Here is a 24410-nt window from a genome sequence, read left to right as displayed (position 1 = left end):
ATAAATAAATCTGCAAGTGACGCCATCGGATTCTTCTGTCGAACAGCTGTTTGGCTGCATCAGTTATGATTGTGAACCTTCTGTTCATCTTCCAACGAGTCAAATGACACATCTAAAGAGCAAAGAGATATTCAGATGTGACACACATCACCCACAATGGCCCTCATTCAATCTGGGAATGGATCCAATATTTTAAACTATCATTTCTGTTGACTGTGATCCAAGCCTCCACTATTTTTCTTGTAACAATCGTTCGAAACAGTCACAGGGATTTGGATCGACATTAGAGGGAGTATATGAGCACATGATGAGAGAATTTGCATTTCTGGGTGAATTATAAATTGAATATATAGGACTTACATTTTGGTTTTGGACCAAAAACTACTGGAGATGGCAACAAGTCAAGTCACCTTTATTTTTTATAGTGCTTTATAAAATACTGATAGTTTCAAAGCGGCTTAACAGTGATAACAGGAAGATGATGATTCAATGATGCAAACAGAATTAAATTCGACTGTAAAGCAGCTAAAAAAAAAAAAAAAGTCATTCAGCTGAAGTCAGTTCAGTGTTGATTCAGTTTCATTGTAAAGATCATCAATTGTTAAATTAGTTCAAACGGTAATGTCAGCATCCAGGGGTGCGTTTCCCAAATGGTCGCAAGTTCTGTCGATACCAATAGAGTTCAATGGAAATTGCGATCATAGTTGGCTAACTATGCTTTTTGGAAACGCACCCCTGCTCAGTTCTCATCAAATAGTGTCAGTGCAGTCAGATCAATAATATTGTTGAATATTAAGTGTCCCCAACTAAGCAAGCCAGAGGCGACAGTGGCAAGAAAATATCTAGCCAAAAATGCAAAGATGTAGTTAACTAAGCATAATATCAGTTTTACATGTGAATATATATATATTTAAAAAAAACAATGTGTATAGGGCCTTCGTCCTGGAAGGAGATTTCTACTGAAGTAAACTATGCTTTAGTTTACAGTGCAAGATAGGAAAATGGATTGCAAAGTTACATTTTCATCTGAGATCTTATAGAACAGCCCATTTCAAACAGATTCCTTCATAAAAAAAAATAACGGTTATCAAACGTTTCAAACAGACACAAACACGAAGGCTTTATGCTTCTTTTATTGATAAAGAATAAATGAAGTCACCTTCAAAAGTAGTCAAACCAATAACATAAAACCAACCCACTCCAAACAAATCTGCAGTAGGCAAGGACATTATATGAATCCCTTTTACAGACTAAAGTGAATTTTGCTTTACACATGAACTCATGTTGGTGTTGATGTAAGTGCAGAGACTACAAAAAGGTAGAGACAAACTGTAAATTAGTATGACGATCACATGAGGACAAATACAATATTTACACATAAATAGAGACAGAAAGGAGGATTTACATAAACATTTTTAGAAGTGATTCTGGAGAATAAATATGGCAGGCTGACCACAACAACTCTCTTTTGACTTTTAGAAACCAATACCCCTGAATCAACGATAAAAAAAAATCACTTCTAAAAGTACAAGGCTGCATTTTAAACCAGACATAACTGTGGTAGCTCAGTGCATTTCCACTGAAAATGTGACGGGCCAGATGTCTATAGCTTTATAAAAGCTGAAAACTAGATTAGTTTAGATTAAGAAATAAAACATATGAAATACTTGCAGTGGTTAATAATTGCGTGAAAACTCTACCCTAATAAAATCAGAACACGACAGTTATAAATGTCCCTATGTTAATTAAATGTGCCCAGACATCGCCATCAACACAAGCCGTTCCTTCATTTGGTGTGTCCTGGACCTGTAAATTAAACCCGGGTGGGTGGGGGGGGTGGGGATAGGGGGATAATGTGCTGGAGGCATCGGGCGGACGTGGTACCGTAGTGTGGAATTAATTTCAATACTGTAGAGTGCAGAACGCAAAGTTCAGATCAGGTGAGTTGTGGATCTGCTGAAGGTGTGATACTTCCTCTCAAAGGCAGAAGAGAGGTTGATCATGGATGGAGAATGAACAGCCTGGAAAAAGAAAACGAAAAAAAAAAAAAGTAATATAGCGATGAAAGGATAGTTTTAGGGTAACACTGAGTTATTTCCATTCCAGTCTGTAATTAGTTTAAGACCCAAGAGTGCTGTGGTGGATGTGTTAACCTTTGGTGCATTTCCATACCCAGAAGACCTTGTTAAAGATTCAATGCAAGGTTTGAGTGCTGGTTGAGCTGTAAATGCTCTTAGGGCACTTTTTACAAACTATTCATACTGGAGTCTAGGAGTGGGCGGTATGACAGTGTGATTTTATAAAAATCACTCACAGTGGTGATAACATTTTTAATCATTTTTTTACGATGATATATTTAAAAGTGCCTTTATTATGCCATTTTGTTTTGGAGGTTTCCTACAGTAGGTTTGCATGCATTCAAAGTCACTTTAAATTTCTCATAATATAAATTGCCAGAGTCTGAAAATGATTCGCTCGAAGATTCGGTCTCTATAAACCCCTCCTTGCCGCGACCCTACTCTGCTCTGATTGGTCAGGTGGCCCAGTCTGTTGTGATTGGTCTACAGCTCACAGCGCATCTGAATTTCAACTCAACAATTGATACACCATGATACAAACAATGGCGTCAGTTTTTCCCGTATCAATTCCAGTGCAAGTCCTTACCCTTTTGATTTGCATGCAAAGTGGATTTGCAGTGCTGAAAACAGCATATTCTTGACATGTCGACAATACAAACCAAGCTCCACGCCTCAGCTAGAGCTACAGTGTTTGGGGGCGGGTCAAAGTGGACGTTGTTCGTGGGCTGCTGCCATTGGGTGGCATTACGGGAATTTGTCATATTGTTACATGTTTTTAACAGGAAGGGAGACTGGAATTACTGACGACTCGTTACAGCGGTTCTTTTAGGAGACAATAACTATCTTTGAGCACTTTGTAAAAGATCTGTAAAGTTTTAAAGATCAGTCACAAACAGCTATATTACACACTACATGAAAAGTAATATTTGAAAAAGCATAATAGGGGCACTTTAAAATAGTTGATCCAATAAATACCCATGCGCTATTGGATAATCCAGTGAATTAAATCATTCACAAACCAAAGACGCATTTTTATAAATAAGCTTTTAGTTTGCAACCGAGTTTCAAAAAAAACAAAAAAAAAAAAAAAAAAAAAAAAAAAATATATATATATATATATATATATATATATATATATATATATATATATATATATATATATATATATATATATATATATATATATATATATATATATATATATATATATATATATATATATATATATATATATATATATATATATATATATATATATATATATATATATATATATATATATATATATATATATATATATATATATATATATATATATATATATATATATATCAAATGAAATAAAGGATAACTGTCGCCAAAATGCAACCTAGGGTCTTTTTGTTAATCTACCCAAGGCAAACTTTTGTTTAAAAGCATAATTAGAATGGAAACACCACTTTTAGGTTTGACCGTATTTTCGTTTTCGGTACCTCGAGCAAAGTTTCATGTTGTGTCGAGCCTTCTTAGTGTTTTAAAAATAGCGATTTTTGATGCTATCATAGTAGTGCCCCAAGCACTCCCATTCAAAAGGCAATTTGACCAAAAACGAAAATACGGTCAAACTTAAGTGGCGTTTCCATTCTAATTATGCTATTAAACGAAAGTTTGCCTCGGGTAACAAAAAGACCCTAGGTTGCATTTTGGCGACAGTTATCCTTTAAGTCTGGCATTAACGATTTCACATTATGTAACACGAGTTAAAAAACAAGACTCAAAACAGTTAACTGATAAATTTGACCCTAAATTTGGATTAGATGAGCGACAATCGAAATTGTAGAAAAGTAGCTTTGAATGAGAATTAAACGAGATTACATTTTAGATCGAATTTGCACATTAACTGAAGTTCTGTATCAAGGTGGGATGTTGCTCTGCAAAGTGGTAACATTTCCACAGTTACATAGCTTAAGTGTTACTTTTGCCTTTTGATGATAAAATGTGCTTAAATTTAGTTATATTTAATATTTTGTCATTCAGTTTAATTTGGCTTAAATTGGCATCAAACATATGTACTTCGATTTTCATCAACAGAATATATTTAATTAACAGTTTAATTGTCATCTAGTTTCAAAACTTTGTCAAAGAATATTTTCATTTGTAATTTTGTTGATGAGATTAACAGTTCACGGTATATACACCATCACACCGCCCATCCCTACAGAATCCTAACAGAACTACAGCTCATCTTCATGGATTGAGGCTAGGAACTAAACATTAAATAATGTAGAGATTTTCTGTCTTTTAACCAAAAGCCAGTGCCTTTAAGTGTTCTAGCAGAAGCCAGAGGTTCACAGGTTTTTGTAGAAGTTTATTCAAGAGGGGTTAGAAGAGGCGAGGGGAGAAATCCGTGTTAATGATATTGGCTTTACAAGCTCGCTGAGGTAAGAATGCACACAGTTGACCTTGGTTAAGTGTTTACCCATCAGAACCAACAGTGTTACCCAAAGGAATAACCTACATGAAGAGGACGATACTATATTCTCTTCTTTAAACAGATGTGAGGGTGAAAAGGAGGTTAGCAAACCACAAACCCAATTTATTCTGCTTTACTCTTAATGAGCCCACCGATGTAACAAGCACCAGGCTGCTTTCACACATGCACACAAATAATCCTATTATTTAGCATTGCTTAATAAGAATTAAGGTGGCCTTGCACTGCCGTTGGAGGCCTCTGGATCAATAAAGGTGGCCGATGGCAATGAGGGGAAAAAAACATGATGAATTGCCTTGTGTGCTAAACGAAACATGCACACACACACTCCAGTACACAGATGACACTTTATGGGTTTAAATTAGAAATAGGAGGAGATTAAATCACGGTCATCAGCCACTTTACAGCTTTCACACCCATAGATCATGCCAATGTGATCTCGTAACAGTCTCACAGTATAAATATGAGATTTATGAAAGAAAAAAAAAAAAAGAAAAAAAAAAAAATTCACATCGTATGCCACAGTAACAATTACGTCTTTATATGAGAACCGCCATTATACTCAGAATCATGGAACTATAAAAGCATGTGTCAGCTGGTCTCATATTTTACCCATCATAAATGATCTGAGGTCTGTGTTAAAGGGATATTTCACCAAAAATAAGGATATTTCTGTCTTTTTTTATTTTGTAGAACACAAAATGTGTTATAACAGAATTTCTAGGATATGTACCAAGCAATAAAAAGTGGATGGGGACCTGGATTGTCAAGCTCCAAACAAATAAAGGAAATGTTTTTTATTTATTTAAATATTATAAAAGGGTGAATAATATGATGCATTTCAGTCTGAAACAGATCCAAATACCAGGGTTGTTATCATTAACAAACTATTAAAAATTGTTTTCATTAATTAAAATAAAGCAGAAATTAAATAACTTAAATTAGAATTAATGCTTTGGAAACTAACTGAAATAAAAATAATTTTAATTTAACTTAAAAAGTAGTAAAATTAATAAGACCAAGAAAAAAATAATTTATTAAAGTTTTAAATTTAATTTAAAGTTTTAAATTTAATTTATTATTCATTTAAATTGATTTATTAATAAAATTAATTAAACTGAAAATATAAAAAGGCAATTCAAAATGTTAATAAAGACTAAAATAGCATACAAATAATACTTAAAGTAATGCAATGTGTCAACTTTGAAGACATGACATCGATATGATGGCCAATTATTGATCACGTGATGCATATTCGTAAATCATAACGTTAAAAGTTTGAATATGCAGAAGTGCAAATGAGATGATAGCTACTTTAGAGGTCAGGACAAGTTAACAATGGTCAATTTCAGTCAAGTTACAGTTATGGAGCTTTATTTGTCATTTGCTGCCAATCTGGACCCCCATTCACTCATTATGGAAAAAAAGTGGCCAAACCATTTCAATAAATTACTTAAACTCAGTCATACAGGGTGAGAGTAAGTAAATGACAATTTTCGTTTTTAAGTGATCCCTCTGAACATATCCTCTGATCATCTATAATGAATGAGTGCTACCATAGCCCATCCGTGTGCTAGTGAGTAAGTGTTGACACCGTCCCCAGATACAGTAGGAGTTAGTAAGTCACAGTGAGTCAAAGAGGCAGAACTGCTGTGCTCACATTTAAGAGTCCTAAAGGTGGGTCTCCCGCCGCGGGGACCTGCGCAGCGGTTCGGGGGGCACCAGCAGCTGTCTGCACTGAGCTACAGGCTGAGCTGGGAGGCACAGGACGGATGGACTGAGCTGGGTCTCGGGAGCTCTCTCTGGACTGCATGGAGTGCGGACACACAGTGGGACTCTGGACCGCGGAGCATGGTCCAGAGAGTTTGACCGCTGAACCACTGCGCTTTTAATAGAGTCGGTCAGACTGAACGTGGAGGCTGAACGAGACATCTACACTCACACGGAGGGAAGAGGGAGATGGAGAGAAAGAAAGAGAGCGCATTAACCTCATCTTGCTCCGTCCCTGCATCGCATGGCTTCACAATCACTCACTTTAAAATTGAAAGAGGAAGTGAAAAATTTGAACGCGATCTCATTACAAACGCAGGGATTTCTCAAATATTTAGCAGTGCATGAATCACCTTAATAAAATTCTTTTTTTTTTAAAAAAAAGGTAAAAATATCCCTTTTCAAGGAACGAGACGCATTTGAGAGCAGTAGCACTGGTGCCACTAAGTTCTACAGATGGTGGCACTGGGGGGATTTTTAATCATAAAGGTTATTTAATCATAAAATTATGATTAAATTACCAAGATGCAGTAAAAATTTTGCTATTAAGTGCAGTAACTAATAATATTACATGTTTATTTCCTGGAAATGCACATTTGACTGTAAAGCACTGAGCTAGAGCTAAGATGCAGTAATAACAGTAACATGTAAAAACCTGGTTTTTATTGGCAAAACATTTTTTTTGGTCATCACATTAATTAAATTGGATAATATTAAGAGCTTTGAAGAGCTGGAAAAAGTGTGACGCACTTGAAAGCCCTTGAAAAAAAGTGCTTGAATTTCACTTTCAAAAGGTTGTATGAATGAACCCTGAAATGAATAATGTAAAAACATTTGACAATTTCTCCCACAATACCATGGTTACAGTTGTAGACATCCCACCTCTACCTAAAGGTCTGAGTCTCCCACATATTGATAGCGGCTCCCTGACTGCCGCATATTTTATACAGGCGAGCGACCCAGGTGATACGGCTTACGACTCTTAATGTACTACTACCTGATGAGATGAAACTCACATATTAGAATATATTATATTATAATGTAGACACATTATATTGTGTAGTAATATTGGGTGGGTGGAGGTTGGAGGGGTTGATGCTACCTCCCTGAAATGAGTTTTTGCAGGGTGGGATGTCTGCAGTTAAAGGAGAACTCCGGTCAATTTTAACATTGAGCTCATTTTTTTGTAAATTTGGAGTGCTGTCAGTACAGAGAACAACGACAAAAATCGGTGTTGTCTACACCGTGTTATCCTCTTTTTAAAATTTGCACCCTGTTGACTTCAATGGGGCAAGTTTTAAACCTGCTTTTAGCCTCTTAACATCCTTGATGTGTCATTACAAGTGCACAGGTCATGTGAGTGATTCCTTCAGAGTGAACGCGGGTGAATCTGACCGCAGTAGATGTGAAAGATATGAATAAAAGTGATGTTAATTCAGCCAGCGTACATACCTGTATTTACTTCCTGTTTTCGGTCGAAGTCCACAGTAGTCGATTGTCGAGTTCACGCGCATAGGTTTAGTACCTATGATCATGCACGTGAACTCGACAATCGACTACTGTGGACTTCGACCGAAAACAGGAAGAAAATACAGGTATGTGCGCTGGAATCACTCACATGGCTGGGCACTTGTAATGACACATCAAGGATGTTAAGAGGCTAAAAGCAGGTTTAAATATTGTCCCATTGAAGTCAACAGGGTGCAAATTTTAAAAAGAGGATAACAAGGTGTAGGTAACACTGATTTTTGTCGTTGTTCTCTGTACTGACAGCACTCCAAATTTACAAAAAAAAATGTTAAAATTGACAGGAGTTCTCCTTTAAGGTTGCTACATTAAATGGATGGTGAATGTTAGTGATTTGTCGACTGAAAAGCCTTCTATAACTTTATATCAGAGAATTCTGCGCTGAATTTGAATACTTTTCACTAGATCTCGCAGCGATGTTATTAACAATGCACTGAATTCAAATGCTTTGTCACTGGATTTCCCAGCACGGTGTAGTTACGGTGCCGCGTGATCGAGATCAGATGTCTAATATTGGTCCAAACTGATAAACGCTCCACCCTGCGCAGCTCAAATGAGAAGCGTGGGTTTTGTTCTGCTTTTGTTTCGTTTGCCGTTTGAAGTTTTTCCCATATGCAACAGAAATGCCAGCTCTTATCAGTTGGGCAACGTTGTGGTGGCACCAGTGCGACCTCTAACAAATTTTAGTCACACCAGCAGTCTGGAGCCCTGCCTTATGCTGAAGGAAAGAAAAACAGGAGTGAATGACCAAAGCAACAAGTAAATCCTCTGAGAGGGAAATCGTACTGTAAAGGTTTAACTGTGAAAAATGAGATTAAATAAAAATACGAATGTATGTAAAGGCCTGTTTACACTAAGTGTTATGCGACTAAATGACAAGCATCATATTTCCATACCTGCTCGCGCAGACATCACACGTCATCAGCGCGTTCCGTAAGGCTACGCGGAGTTGTAGACAGACAGCCACCATAAATAATAAGACAGCGGCAAAAATAAACAGCAGCCAGTTCCTCCTGAACCAAAACAATGAACTTGTGCTGCGTTCACATCATGTCGTAACCGTAATTACGAGATGGAGACTCGTGACATTCTACCCGGAGCCGTTCACATCCTCAGACTCAGATTTTTACTTTCTATTTCAACACTAGCAATGACGAAATTAATCTACAGCAGTCAGGTGGTACAAGTAAGAGCTCTATAAGTTGTTTGTGTTCATTAATATTGTAAAGTTATGTGCTTTGAGACATGAAGTAATTTAACGCCGTCTCTCATCTTGTGACACTTTGCAGATTCTGCTCTTGCATGTGTTTTGAAGAGCGCTGTGAAGGGAGGGTGAGATCTCATGCTTTCAAAAGCTAACTTGCTATTCCTAGCCTCTCCAGAATTGCCTACCCTACCTTTAAAAAATAAATCTTACTGACCAAACTTTAAGTAAAGATAATTAAACAGCAATCATGGTGATATGACAAAAGGGAAATTAGTTTAATATATATATTCATACTATACCCATTACACCCTTTTATTTCAGTAGTCAATACTAGTGATACAAGTCAAAGATCAGTACCAATTGTTTTTGTTTTTCTAATTTAAGCAAAATGTGCTTATTTATAAAATACATACATTAAATCACACAGCTACAAATACTTAATTTTAGATTAATAGCAGGGTTTTTTTTTTGTTACTGTTTACTAAAATACACTATTACTGAGTTCCTTCCGTCAAATCACAGCCGTGCTGATATTCAGAACAACAGCACGCTTGAAATTTCTATGAAAAGGGAATTGAAAATGCCCACTCTGCTCCACACAAGCAGAAACGTACAGATGAAAAAAATCTAAAAATAAATCTTGTTCATGTTCCTTGAATAGGCACCAGGGCTGATAAGCCCCTTTTTTTTTGCTTTATTCTTCGAGTGAATTAGCCTTGAAGGAGCACATCCTATAGATGCATCATGTAGTTGTGCGTGTTTTTCTGAACATTAGTAAGAGGATGGTGTGAATAGGTCTTAAATGTCGAGTGCGTTATATTATGCTGCATCAATCGACCGGGTGTGCGTCTTGTATTCGTATGTTAGACCAGTGGATTTGTGAGAAGAAAAAGACAGACAGAGAAAGTGTGTGTGTGTGTGGACTCACTGCCAGTGTGGAGCTGCTGGACATTCGGCCCATGTGATCGCCATCTGGGCCGGGACTCCTCTCATCTGGGGTACCATTGGCCATAAATGCCCTCTGAAGCACACGCTTGGGGGTTTTAGTGAAAGAAAACGCTCGTGTGACCTAAACACACAAAAATGCACAATTACTCTATACTGAGTTAAGAACAGTTACTTTATGATATCATTCTCAAGAAAGCATTCAGAACATTGACAGCAAGACCAAATTTGCATGCGTGTCGTGTAATTGTTTTCAGTAGTTTCAGGTTCCTCGCTCTACCTTCTTTGAGGTCTTTTTGATAGCCCTGGATGCTCGGCTGAGCGTGCTGTCCATGTCCTTTGTGCTCACTTGGACGGAGTCAGGATCAGTGCTCTGAATGAGATCTTCCTGTTCAAGACATGGAAAATTAAATAAATACACAGCGATACTGCTGGCCTGTCAAAATGCAAAGAGAAGCATCACTGTTTAGCTTTCCAAACAGCTGGGGCCTCTTGATATTCAGAGGAGCAGAGAGTGAATGAGGCCGCATTTCACGCGGGTGACGTGTGGATAGGTCGCCACCTCATGGTCGATGGGAGAACTGCAGGCCAGGCCAAAATGCACTTAGCCGCAGGGTTTGGTCTTATTGTTTTAATTATAAAGGGAAATACATGCATCTGTCCGCCTGCACCAATTACATGTGCCGTGGTGGATGGCCTGGGCGGGACCTGCGTTTCTGCAGCATGAAGATAAAGACGTCTGTGTCTGAAGTGTAAAGTTCAAGTACAATTCCACTCTTAATTACATTAATCTGCCTCCCAGTTTAACCACACAGGAGCATCTAATAGGATTAGCCAACACCAAAAGGCCCACACAAACCTCCTAATTTATAGCCACAATAAAAGAAAGCAGAGCTAATAAAATAAATAATTGAGTTCTGTTCCAGGCCTGAGGGGGATGATCTGAGGAGGAAGTGACCATGTTTCTATATGTGTGTGTGTTTGTGCGTGCGCGTTCACTCACCGCATCAGCTCGGCAAATCGTGTTGGCCACTTGTCGACATAGAGTTTTGAGCCAGGCAGATTTGAGGGTGTCCTCGGCCGTCAACTTGAAACTGAATAACAGGTTCTCCTGTTCTGTAGGAGGACGTACCACCAGGGCAAAGGCATTCTGACAATCTGAGAGAGATAAACAAATACACACAAAAATGTGAGGTCAGGGATGTGACCTAGAACTAAGGCTAGGCGGTATGAATCTTCAGGATGATACGAGACCCTTTCAGAGTTTATTTTCTAATAATGACCAGCTGGATGTACATTGTCACTGACATTTTGTTCGTTTGCAAACATAAAACAACATTCACAACACATTTAACATCTTTCAGATCTCGTCTTTCCAAGTGAAACAATATTCATTGGGAATCAATGTAGGGCAGGAGTTCATTCTATACATTGATGGGACCATAACAAGTGGACTACTGGGAAATTAGTTCATTTGAAACATGAAATTGATTCTAGTATGAGCCGCTCTTGTGGACGCACAGATCTGAATCTCAGTCAAATTTCCAAGCTCCAGAATGTGATCTTCATCAATAATGTGCTATTACGGTGTGAAATTATGGTCTTACTGTGACTTTAGCTCATCAAAATCCAGTAAAGTAGGGCTGGGTGATATATTAAAAATTCACAATATATTCTCAATGATTCTGCTGGTGATAAAAAATAATGCTGTGAATATTGCAAAGATTTTATATGCGTTTTATGGCCATTGAATTTCCTAAAGACCACAGAATCAGATTAGTTTTGTGATCCTTCCATTTCCTTGTTTGGCATAAAAGAATTCAGACGTGTTTTATTAGCATATCCGCTATAGACAATCACAAAATTATTTTAGAGCCTGCAAAGTTTGATACATTTCTCTGAACTGGTTTCAAAGAATCAAATTAAAACTCTTACATCCTCACCTAAAATGTTCATAAAATATTTAATAAAACTATAAATGTGCTATGTATTGCAATATTTGTAAAAGTAAACAAGATTAAGGATTTAGTGTCCTTTAGAATCTGTTTTAGACCAAAATGCAATTCATTTTTACCAACATCAGCCAGCTCTACAGTAAACTGACACACTTAACCAGACTTAACCTCCCTCTCCAGGGTGCCAATTCAGAACACAGAAAACTAAAATATGCACGAGTGCACTTGGTAGAATGCAGAATGCCGGGTGGTCCCCTCACCCTCTGTGTCTTGGATGTCAAGGACTCTTCTGATCTGGGACAGGGGCATCAGGGCTATGTGTTTGAGCTGGGCAGGTGGCCGTGTCTGACCCAACGGACTCCGGAACGTGGTTATCACCTTGTGTCTCTTCCTGGCAATCTGAATATGAAGACGCACAAGGAAAAAGCACACACACATTATTAAACGATTAAAACATGCAGCTTTCTTCATAATGCAGGAATGTCAATGTTCTCTTCTGGAAAAGTGGGGAGTCCTTCTGGTGCTTTAGAAGAGCTGAAATGTGTAATGCAGATCGGGGTGACAGATATGCATACAGAGGACTTCCTAAAATGAATAATTGATCACTCAGAGTCTTCCCTTCTCCCTGCTCTCATTACTAGGCCAGAGCCGACATGGGGCGAGGAAGACCACAGCCGCATGCCGGCACACGCGAGCGAACCCCTCCACGGGGCTTAAACGCATCCCCTTCACTAAGTGGGGAAACAGGCCAGAGAGTCGAGTCAGCAAGCACAGATTGAAAACGCATAAATGACACATTTTTCTTCACCGGTACCGCTCACCCGTAAACTGATCAAACAATTGTTGAGGTTGTTGAAAATTTGGAGAAAAAAAAAAGAGAGGAAATTTAGGGAGGGAAGAGATGTCCACTAGATATTCACAAAAAACATGATAAATCTAGTTTGAATACATGTGCTAGTTCCTTAGAAAGCAAATAGGTTCAAAAATATTGATTTAATGAAAAATGTCAAATAGAGTAAACAATGCATCAAGTAACAATTTCCTGACACTGTAAATATGAGAGTATAAGAATCATTTTTAAACAATAATAAAGTGAGAAGTATTGTTACAGAATAAATATTTGAATAATAAATATACTGGTGTTTTCTTGGGGTTATGCTAGTTGGTATTTGAACTATACAGCTGCAAAAAGTCAAATTATTTGATTTAGAAATTTGTTCCTACTTTTAAAAAAAAAAAAAAAACATTTTTCATTTTAAATGGGAAATTTTCCTTCATTACATTTTCAGGATAATTACACCACCTAGAGAATTTCAAATAATCAAACAGTACTTTCATTCAAAAGAAAATGCTTATAGAAGAGGTGTATTTAAATTGCTGTCAGCATTTATTACATTTTATTGTTTTTGAACATTTCATAACACATTTCATGAAAATTAGTGGAAAGTTCCAGATACACGCACAAAATAATAATAAATGACACCTAATGGATTCACGAAACAACTGTAGATAGCTCCAAAGTCATTTTGATACTTAGCATTGACTTTTTATCAATTTAATTGTTTTTTTAAATGCAATGTGGGTGTAATAATAGCAATATAGTGAAAATCTAGCTAGTAGTTTGACATAATAAAGGCTATCATTAAAAAACCCATAAACAAGACCAGAAATCAAGACTAATGTCTTTCATATATTGGTGCTGCTTTTAGGAAGCTGATGGAGCATTTGCATTATGTAGAAAAGAGGGGGGGGGGGGGGGGGGGCCTTTCCATCTGTAATATCTCCATAAACGCATTCAGAAGAGCAGTTATGGTGCAGTGACAAGGAAAGACTGAGCTTTACCTCCAAACAGTCGTTGAAAAGGAAGAGTGTGACATGTTCTCCCCGATCGCAGGGTTTGTCTCCCAGAGCGATGGTCTCCACCCTGTGAACCAGACTCCGGTGGGACGACAACAGATTGGCCTGCAGGCGCACACAAACACGCACACAAAAATCAGTTTCCTCCTCGCATAACATTTGCAACCTTTTCAGCAAATGAATTAATTATAAGTGATTGGTGTGCAGAAATTTGTTCAAATCAGAGCGCCTGATGAACATGCTGCATTTCCTGTCTCTGAGCCTGCGGGCACATATTCTCGGATTCCTCTGAGTGCTGTTCCTGGATCAGACTCTGACTCGTGTCCATGCTGCTTCAGTTCCCATGAGCTACAAAAACCAAACTGATCCAGGAAAAGCTGGGGGGCGATCATTGGTTTGGCAGCCTCTTCTCTAAACGCAGCTGTTCTGGGGCAATTCTGACAGGAGACAACATGTGCTGACTCACTCTGATCGATTTAATGGTGAAAGGAAGTTTCCGAGAGCATGGCAGCATCTCCCATCACAGAGAGAAGAGGAACATCAACCAACAATACAGCGTCACACTTTACAATTTACTGTTGAAATAGCCATATTCTAACACATTCATTGCATTTAATACATTTCTTGAAGTCCACTTCTAAATGTTAGTTAAGCTTTATAGCACTAAAAATGGTTATTTTAGTTTTACAATACCATTTCCGCCCTGTCTGACCTTTAGAAAGACTATTTCAGCTTTAAAATTAGAAATGTGGCTTTAAAGTGCCCCTATATTATTACAACTATAGTTTTACATGCATCCAAGATCAAAAAACTATATTTTCTCAGAATATACATTGCAGCATTACCTCTTTTCTCAGTGTTTGAAATGGTTCCATAAAGGATTCAATCTCTCTAAACCCCTCCTTTCCGAGAGCCTACTCTGCTCTGATTGGTCAGATAACCCAGTCGGTTGTGATTGGTCTACCGCTTCCAGCGCATGTTGGAAACGAAAAACCCATTACCATATCTGAATTTCAGCTCTGGAGGTTTCCTCAGCACAGTGATCCGAACAGTACCGATGGCATATTTTGGAAGTGCAAGCAAAGTGGATTCTTGATGTCGATAACAGGATCCAAACTCTTCTAGGCCTCAGGTAGAGCCACAGTGTTTGCAACGGGTCAAAGTAGATGTCATTCGAGGGTAGCATTGATCTTTGAACCTTTGTAGATCTTTTACATTCACAAACAGCCATATTAAACACTACATGAAAGGTAATATCAGAAAAAGCACAAGAAAGGCACTTTAACATCTATTTGGAAGTGGCATGTCTTACGATTGGCTGCGCTCTATTGCAAAATAGTTGCATTTTTGGGGGGGTGTAAATGGATGGTCATGTTTTAATGTGCTCATGGTTCTGACCTCAACACTGTGATGATTTCTGAACGAGCGGTTTTTATAGCTTTCATGGTCTGAGTGGATTGGCGGTGAAGATTTGCTTGGTGAATGCTGGAGTATGCTTACATCATACTCCTATTTCAAAAGAGCGACAAAAATCCCTTGGTCATAATATGGTGACTTCATTTGTGCTGGTCGGGGACATGGAAATGAGGTGAAGTTATTTGAGAGCTGTGACAGAGGGCGGCGATTTTCAGCAAATAACGTATTTCATTGCGGTCTGTTGACTCAAAGCTTCAAAAGACTTGGAATATAGCTCTGCTTGTTTGAAGGCAAGTAAATAACAGAATTATGGGTGAACTATTTCCAGAAAAGTGGAAAAATTACTCACAGGGCAGCCGTCCACCTCATAAACAACATCAAAGATCTGTTTCTGTCCCTCTGTTTTCCTTTTATCCTCATTTATATGCCTGTAAAAATAAAGAGAGAGAGATATCTAAAGAAATCTTTAGTTAAACGTCACTGTTTCAGCCCACTAAAACTGTTTTGGCTGAAAATTGTTGCTTGCCAAAATTTTGGTGCATCTTCACCACAAATCTATTTTAAGGAAAACTTTAGGAGTTAATCGCAGGACTCACGTCATCACTTCCTTGAGAGACTCGATGGCCTTTTCAAGTGTCACTTTATCTGGGTTGTCATCTGTTGTGTGTTTCCTTATATCTACAGAGAACAAAATCCACTCTAAATCTCGTTTTCTTGTGTCAGCATACAGACCGCTTATTGAATAATGTTTGTATTTCACATGAGGTTGATCAACAATTGTTTTGTTTTTTAAATCATCTGGATTCAGTCAGATTTACTGAATAGAAACAGCTGTTTGTGTGTCTTTCACTTGCATCCTGCCGACAGCCGTATTCATGCGTTACCGTTCAGCAAGAGGGCGACGCTCGGCAGTCTCTGTACTGGACGAATCAAAAGCTCAACGAGAGTCTGGCGGCCACACTCGGGTTTAGCCTGATTAATCTGGATAACAAAATGAAAGATGATGTGAATAAACGGTCTTCATGAAAAAAGCCCATATAAAACCATTTAACTACAGAGTAGATTTAAACTCTAAAGATATCAGTACCTTCAGGAACGCATGAAATCTTGGCTTCTGTCTCTCACATCTCACTATGGTCTCTTTGCTCATCTCAAAGAAGTTGACAAATGGTGGGTAGGCCTTCACCAGCTCTCCAGACTGAGAGAGGATTTTAAAAAATAAAGAGAGATCACAAAAGCTGCCATTCAGTCTTTGACTTCGTTATGAGCTCCACGCCGGAGGAGGTCGAGTTCAAAGCTTTATCACACTCACATATTTCAGAATAATGTCTCCAACGCTCCTCTCTTCAGACCAGTTCATCACCAACTCCTCAAGATCCGCCTGTCAAAGCGCATTCATCAGCGAACACGTTCAACACAGCCTTTACTCAGCGTTTTGGAAAGGTTATTGCCTACCTTTATTCTCGTGTGCACATCATAGATGTCTGGAATACTGCCAAAGATGGTCTTGATCTCTTCTTGAGCTAGAATGGGGCCGCCCACCTGACCCTCTTTGTCCAGTGGGTCTTTGAAGAGCTGAAAGAAACGATGAATAAAAGAAATGACATCACTAAGCCAGGATGGACCACTCACTAATGCCGTGGGACTTGACAGTAGAGGTCTGCATTCCTGCCGATTAGATTTGCTGCGGGACTGGACTAAACCTCTGATTTGTAGGCATGAGAGAGTGCTATTTCTAAGAGATGGCAGCCAAAGTGGGCAGATTTATAGTAGAGTGGGGTGATAGTTTTCAATATTTTTCAGTCTTTTGACATTTTAAAATAAACCCTAAAACTGTAGTTTATTCACCTCCATTAAAAAGTTTGAGGTACTCAAGTTTTTTTTTAAATAAGTCTCTGAGGCTCAAATTAACACTGTATTAAAAATACAGTAAAAACACTGATAATATTGTGAAACAGTATATTATTAAAATAACTTTTCTATTTGAATCTATTTTTCTGTGATGCAAAGCTGATTTTTCATCAGCCATTACTCCAGTCACATGATCTTTAAAGGGGTGGCATAATGCCATTTTAATCTCTCAGCCAAGTAAAGCTCAATTAAATTATATGCGCTAAACTTATTTACAGGCGACTATAATCGTACAATTTACTATTCTTTGGTTAAAGATTTTTTGTTTTTAATGATATTTGGTTGCATATGCGAGTGATTTACTCGTATAAAAAAAGAAATGAATTTATAAAAACAATATAAACTAGTCATAAAATTTATAAAAATTAAATAAATATATAATTACAATTAAATAATTATATATTTTTTATATATAATAAACTGTTGAGAACATAACATATGGAAACGATTTACAGTTCTGCAAGAGTGAAATGAAACTGGGAAAATCAGTCCCGTGCAGACCTCTACTTGACAGCTACTCCATAAACTTAATAACAATCCAGTGGACCACAATGGAAAGGTCAGGCTATTCAGTATTGCCTGATGATCTGACACCACTGTTCAGTGAAATTTGCTGGATTCTGATTGCATATGATGTGGCATTTACTATGCAAGCAGACACAGAAGTGTGTGTGCATGTGTGTTTTTGTATGAGCTCCACATGTAGGGGTGCAAAGCAAAGCTCAAACGTCCATGGCATTTGTGCCGAAATCTAATTCATTTTCCCCCCTACTGGTCAGAGGCACTGGTTTAGCTTGATAAGTCCACAGCCAGGTACCACATTCTTATGTGTGTGAAAGGAGAAAGAGAACACACAAGACGCACACGCACACTGAACACAAACCTGCATGACCGTGGCCAGGATATCAACGTAGTTGCTCTCGGTTTGATAGAGCTCCTTGGAGACCTGCCATCGCGCCGACTGCTTGGGAAGGGCGGGAGTTGAGCATTTGGGAGGTTTGGCATTCTCTGAAACACATAAAAAGACACGCAGGCATTAGCAGATATACTACACATTGTTTCTTCTCATCCTATGATAGGTTTCATCCTCTTTTTAAAATATATTTGATGTTGAAGAAAAATAAAGTCAATGGGAATCTGAGTAAAATGCATCGTTCTATCAGTTATTCTGCAGTTCAAGTTCAGCTGTATTAAATCAAATCATATACATGAAAAAGGGGTAGTTCACTCAAATATTCTGTCATTTACTCACCCTCATATCATTCCAAAACACTTTCTTCAGTGGAAAACAAAAGAATATATGTTGGTAACTAGGGTTCCCATTGACTTAAATTGTATTGACCAAAAGAAAAAAGATGTCAATTGGAACCAAAACTAAAAAAAAAAAAAAAAATCTTAAGCTCAGCAGAAGAAAGAAATGCATACAGGTTTGGAACGACATGAGGTCGAGTAAATGATGATAGAATTAAAATGTTTCAGTGGACAATCCGTTTAAGTACAGGTGGTGTAAATATTAAATATTTTTTATCTCAAGTCATTTTTGCTGTTCTGTTTGGTAAAATGGTAGGAAGAAAGGAAGAAAAATATTTTCTGTGGTTATCGACATGAGGGTGTGTTCACACTTGGCAGGATTGGTTTCCATTGCAAAATATATGTCTCAAAAGCTGTTGTTTTTTTTCATTTGTTTGCTTTGTATCTTTAAGTTCGGTCTTAAAAATGAGAGTATGAACGCTAAGTGAACCAGGTTTAAATGTATCATTTTCTTTTTTGGTCCAGACCAAAGAACCAAACAAGTGTGAACACACCCTAAATTGTATTGAGCATTGTGCATTTCCAAGGAAGAAATAATAATAAAAAATAAATTTAAAAAACACGTTTGAACCAATACTAAGAAATTTGATCAATGTAAGCAACCTCCATTTCTCCAAAAGACCTACATTAATATAGGTATATGTTTACATTAACCCTACACCCTGGGCTAAAGTTGTATGAATGTCACCTGTCTGGTTTTCCTGCCTGCACACTGGAGTGCTTGTACGCTGCAGTGGCCACTCTTTCTCTGATCTACGCTGTCTGGCACTCCTCCGCCTACCGCTGCTCCTCCTGCACCTGAGCTCTGCAAAAAGACAGCTGCCTCACTCATCTAAAACAAACCCTGACCTGGTTCTGGTTCATCTCAGCCTTGCCTGGGATCACCCTGGACCTCAGAGATCAAAGCCTAGAGAGTTCTGGAACAGAACTGTTACATAATGCAGTGGGAACTTTTGCAAACTTTTCAAACAACCAATCAAGGCGATGTTGTTATTTTTTTACTGAATGTTAAAAATCCATTTGTTTAACTAGAGAAGACAGGGGGAGTGTTATATTATTTGGCCGCTTTAGTCACATGACATGCCGGATCACTCATTTCACCTCCACTGGTTTTGCACGTGTCGGGTGTGTTGGAGATGTCCAGCAGTGAGCCCATGGAGAGAGAGTGCTCAGCCGAGGGTCTCTTGCGTGGTGGGAAGGGAGAAATCTCTGTCTCTTTGGTGAGCTGAGCCAATGTTTCTCTGAGACGTCTGCGTTTCCTGCCACTGTTGGGTGTCGTGAGAGACAGCAGAGACACGGCTTTCTTCATCGCAGGACTCTCCGGCTGAGAGGACGACACAGTGACAACATATATAAGTGCACTGCACTTTAGTGAAGATGTAAATTCAATCACAGTACTTATAATTCATGATACGTTGCATTATAAAGTGAGGCAGAGATGACGTATTCAACTAGCATTTTAGCACTAATAGTACATGGGTAACCAAACAGTTGATGGGCCCCATTGACTTCCATAGTATGAAACAAAACAAAACAAAACAAAACACAGTACTATGTCAAAAGGGCCCATCAACTGTTTGGTTGATGACATTCTTCAAAATATCATTTGTGTTCAGCAGAAGAAATCAATCATTCAGGTTAGGAACAACTTGAGTGAGAGTAAATGACAATTTTCATTTTTGGGTGAACTAACCATTCAAGTCAATGGGTTTTTGAATAGGTTTTTGGCTAAATGCCTAAAAGAAGATATTTTCATATTTAGTCTATGACAAAGAAATACATCAGTAAGACCCCTTTGTGATTTTTTTTAAAGCTTTTAACTGTCTTGAAAATGGCTGTTGCTAACAAGTGGCTAAATGGGACATTGTTCTAACTCAATTTCAAGGATTATGTTTTTTTTAAAGACTGAAAGAGTAGTAGTCTCAAAATTGTGGTGACACTGAAGTCATGCAACCATGGTGTAGTTTGTTTAGGGAAAAACTGCGGACCAGGCAACCCTGGCTTGAACTACTAGTGAATGTTTTTTTTGTTTTGTTTTTAACTTAATGCATTATTGTCACATTAACTTTACATAAACCCAAAATTCAACATGAGACTTTTTTTTTTTTCACACATACAGTATGAGTTGCAGTCTTCCACCCCTTTTGATTGACAGGATATAATAAGCCCTTATCAACAACTGTTTTTAAACAATCGGCTGATGGCTGACTGTGAAAATAATTGCATTTTTCAGCCAATACATTGGTGCATCCCTAGATATAAAATATAACTTGAAATCAGATTTCTACAAAAGCACAGACCATCACTTCAGAACTAATTGTGAGGTTTGCTGTGAAATGTTTATGTTAATAAAAAAAATAAATCCTCTAAAGAGAAAACAAATGAGATTAGTACTTCCAGAACCAAACTGCTGTCATTTTACAGGTTTCCTCACCTTTTCATAAGAGTACATAGATTCCCCAGCACGGGCGTCCATTTGTATACTGCCCCAAAACCACTGCGGAAAGAAACAGAATGAGAAATAAAAGAACACAAACCTAAATGCGTTCATTTAAAAAATCTCTACTGTACCCTTTAACACCTTTAAATAAATAGTGATGAATTTATGATTGTAACTGAACTACTACAACCCCTGATGTGTGCCAAAAAAAAACAAAAAAAAAAACATTCCCACTCCTCGCAACATACTACAGTAGATAATGGACTACAGACAGTAAACAGCGTGAAATAACAGTGTGTATTTCTACACACTATTATTAAGGTCCCACACAAAGCCCAGCGTGTACTTGTGAGACATTAAGTCAAGTTCATACCTCCTGCTTCACTACATAGAGTCTTTTCAAGGGAGTAAAGGGCAGTTCTTTAATGGAGTTCTCTTCAACTACCAAGTGAGTGCACTTTTCATCACCCACCGCCTGGACTCGTCCACCTGAACAAAACAAGCAGAACACACTCCTTTAAAAAAATCCCCCTCAAGCAGAAGTCAGGGGTCATTGGCTTTTACAGAGAAGGTCTAGCAATAAAATACAGAGACATATCATTGGGTCAACGTCTCAGATGCATCAGAATGAAAAAGCTTTGGTTAATCGAGAATTATTTGAGCAGAAGTTGTTTGACATTTGAAAACATGAAACGTTTTAGATTTGTTTCAGAAAAGACGCTGATGCATGAGAGTTCAGTACCGTGTTTCTGAGTCCTCTCCTCCATGTTAGTTTTCTCCTCCTCAGAGAATCCCAGAAAGCTCAACACGCAGTCCTGGAACGGAGGGACTTTAAACTCTGTGCGGAACTCCTCGTTGCCTGCGTGGAAATTGCTAAACCAAAAAAATATATATATAAAATACGCAATCAGACACACCACAACACCAAAATATGCTACTAGAGATGAGCAGTTTATTTTTTTTGATAGTGTTAAAAGAGTTACAATTCTGTGTGAATTAAAATAAAATGCAACAAATTTTACTTCCATTATCTGATGCATTTCCAGGCTAAGGGTATAGTTTTATTGGAATAATTTTAAGACTCACTGGGGCCCCCTGGTTAAGAACCACTGCCTTTGAGCCCTCTTGGCTAACATTAACTACTATCCTGCGCCATTTATGTAACATCATTCAAAAAGGAATATAATTTCAAAGGAAGAGCAAATTATATTTTGATGAAAGATTATAAATGACGTTCACTGATGCATCTTGCACAACAAGGCCAGACGCATGTATTAAGACAGAGCAAGGTCAATTTTGATTCAATAATGGCTTCAAGACTTTCTCCATTAGTATTGTAGGCGCAGAGTGGACGGTATGGAGAAAAAAAAAACCTTAGATTCAACATCCAGTCCAGAGTGGCAGTTCATTAATGTGAAAGGTCAGGTTCAATGCTCAATACATGTGTGGAAAATGTCAAAAACTAATTGTAGTGGAAATCACTTTAAATATGGAAGCAGGGAGTGTCCGTCTGGTTTGCGCACCAGTGGCTGGACTTTTCGGCTTCATCATTCACAGTTTTTACTCCTCTATAACCACACTGTGGATTGACGCAGGGAATAGTTTTATGCTCCACACACACACAATCTTACATGTCATCTCTGTGCTCCCATGCCTTGCGTATCCACTCAGGGGTGAGGATGGGTGTGCCCATGCACACTGCCAACTTAAAAAAAAAAAAGAAGAAGAAAGCAGTTAATAGCATCAGGACGGAAGAGATCCCCTCACCATAGCCTGCTCGATGCATTATGCATGAGACTAATGAATGATTCAGCCCAATTCAGCACGCTGTGAGAAGAGATACAAGAGAACTGTTTTAATCAAACCCTTTCTAAATAACGCAGACACATCAACAGCAGACCACGTTTCAGAGAGCACACCTGGAGCTTGAGGAGCCATCAGGAAATAGCCATCACTGACATTTAATCAAGAGTCTCTTTACTGAGGTTGATTTTTAGGACTTAAAATATGAATGAGGAAATAAAGGATATAAAGAGCAATGCATTTAACATTCTGGGTGATCGACTTTTCCTAAACACTGCAAGACTATAAAGGTTTCTGGGATTTGAAGGTGAGAGTGAATTTAACCAGTATCAAATCACCTGATTTTCAGTCCATAATGCTGATTATTCTGGTCCAGAACTACACACTTAGACAGGAAGAGCTCATCTGACAGGCACAAAGTGATCAAGTTTGTTTTGTTTTTTATGTAGCGTTTAGGAATACTTTATTACAATAATAATAAAAACATACAGAAAACACATCTATAGACTGTGTAATCAGAATGTTTGTAGATCCAAACGTGATATTTACGAATTACATTACAGTTTAAAGTTTTTGAAAAAAGTCTCTTATGCCCACCAATGCTGCATATTTTTTTTTATCAAAATATTGTATAAATATAATACATAAAAAACTAAGAAACATGATTAGAATTTAAAATATATTTTCTACGTTAATATATTTGATGTATACATATATATGTATATATATTTAATCATGTGAAGGCAAAGCTGAATTTTCAGCAGACATAACTCCAGTCTTCAGTCACATGATCCTTTATTTGATGCTCAAGAAACTTTTCTTATTATTATTATCCATGTTGAAAACAGTTGTGCAGCTTAATATTTTTGTGGAAACCATGATAAAAAAATAAAAAAAATAAAACATTTAGGATTCTTTGATAAAAAAGAAAGTTAAAAAAAAATTTTAAAAAAAATATTTTTGCAATTTTTTATCAATTTAATGTATCCCTGCTGAATAAACGTATTCATTTCTATAAAAGAAAAACGTACTGTCCCCAGACATCAGAATTTTCATTCTGTAGTGAAAACGGTTCCTTAAACTGATCATGATCCATAATATCAAAGTATTTTGTAAATCCGTGTTTTGAATGCATGTATACTTTTTTTTGTATATTTGCTTACTGTATAAATTTGAATGCATAGCCTATATATTACTCTCCTGTAGAACACACAGCCATGCCTCATCTTTACATTGGTGTATATGATTTGATTTGTGGCAGCAATCATAGACACTGTCATTACAGCAGGGTGAGTCAGACCCAAACAAAGGATTTCAGAACTGAAAATCTTTTTTCCCTGATGATTCAGTATAGACAAAAATCAGTGGGTCTGAAAGATGATATACATGTATGTGTGGATGGGGTGGATAAATACCCTGTACTTTTCACCATGGGTTGAATGGGCGATGAGGTGTGAGACTTTAGCGCTGTCAAACTCTTTTCGGATGGTACCTCCCATGTGATGAACGAGATTTACCAGGGTAACCTGAAGAAAAACAGTTAATTGGGACAAATAATCCGACAGTATGGCTGTTTTTGAGTCCGATGAGCAGACAAGCAGAACTCACCACTTCCTCTTTTTTACGGAATCCGGTGAAGCAGAGAGACAAGTTGAGCATGGTCATAGAGTAGAGAGGCCTGGAGGAGAACGGCAGAGGCTGCGAAAGAGGGCATGGAGGA

At 37.8% G+C, this 24410-nt stretch overlaps 1 protein-coding gene across 8 annotated transcripts in view; it reads right to left on the bottom strand.

The window, feature by feature from the left end:
• Window positions 1–1115: 1115 nt before the first annotated feature.
• The window catches only part of ect2 (epithelial cell transforming 2), a 30860-nt gene continuing 7565 nt past the window's right edge, over window positions 1116–24410 (bottom strand). For 3 of the 8 annotated variants that reach the window (XM_079856902.1, XM_079856903.1, XM_079856909.1), the window contains 22 exons: window positions 24299–24388; window positions 24106–24216; window positions 22519–22592; window positions 21630–21760; window positions 21261–21376; window positions 20882–20944; window positions 19549–19771; window positions 19136–19252; window positions 18020–18144; window positions 16681–16800; window positions 16538–16606; window positions 16313–16423; window positions 16110–16206; window positions 15822–15903; window positions 15575–15653; window positions 13795–13914; window positions 12213–12351; window positions 11001–11155; window positions 10278–10385; window positions 9981–10121; window positions 6209–6480; window positions 1943–2021 (listed from right to left, as the gene is read on the bottom strand). In XM_079856902.1, the coding sequence (XP_079713028.1) occupies window positions 6220–6480; window positions 9981–10121; window positions 10278–10385; window positions 11001–11155; window positions 12213–12351; window positions 13795–13914; window positions 15575–15653; window positions 15822–15903; window positions 16110–16206; window positions 16313–16423; window positions 16538–16606; window positions 16681–16800; window positions 18020–18144; window positions 19136–19252; window positions 19549–19771; window positions 20882–20944; window positions 21261–21376; window positions 21630–21760; window positions 22519–22592; window positions 24106–24216; window positions 24299–24388 (2532 nt within the window). In that variant the 3' untranslated portion in view covers window positions 1943–2021; window positions 6209–6219. Of the gene's footprint in view, window positions 2022–6208; window positions 6481–9980; window positions 10122–10277; window positions 10386–11000; window positions 11156–12212; window positions 12352–13794; window positions 13915–15574; window positions 15654–15821; window positions 15904–16109; window positions 16207–16312; window positions 16424–16537; window positions 16607–16680; window positions 16801–18019; window positions 18145–19135; window positions 19253–19548; window positions 19772–20881; window positions 20945–21260; window positions 21377–21629; window positions 21761–22518; window positions 22593–24105; window positions 24217–24298; window positions 24389–24410 lie in introns of all 8 variants that reach the window. The other 5 variants (XM_079856905.1, XM_079856906.1, XM_079856907.1 and 2 more) reach the window with 3 other exon arrangements.

This window comes from Squalius cephalus (genome assembly GCF_949319135.1).
Source record: "Squalius cephalus genome assembly, chromosome: 22".
NCBI classification, from domain to species: Eukaryota; Metazoa; Chordata; class Actinopteri; order Cypriniformes; family Leuciscidae; genus Squalius; species Squalius cephalus.
This window is presented reverse-complemented; position numbering and strand designations above follow the sequence as displayed.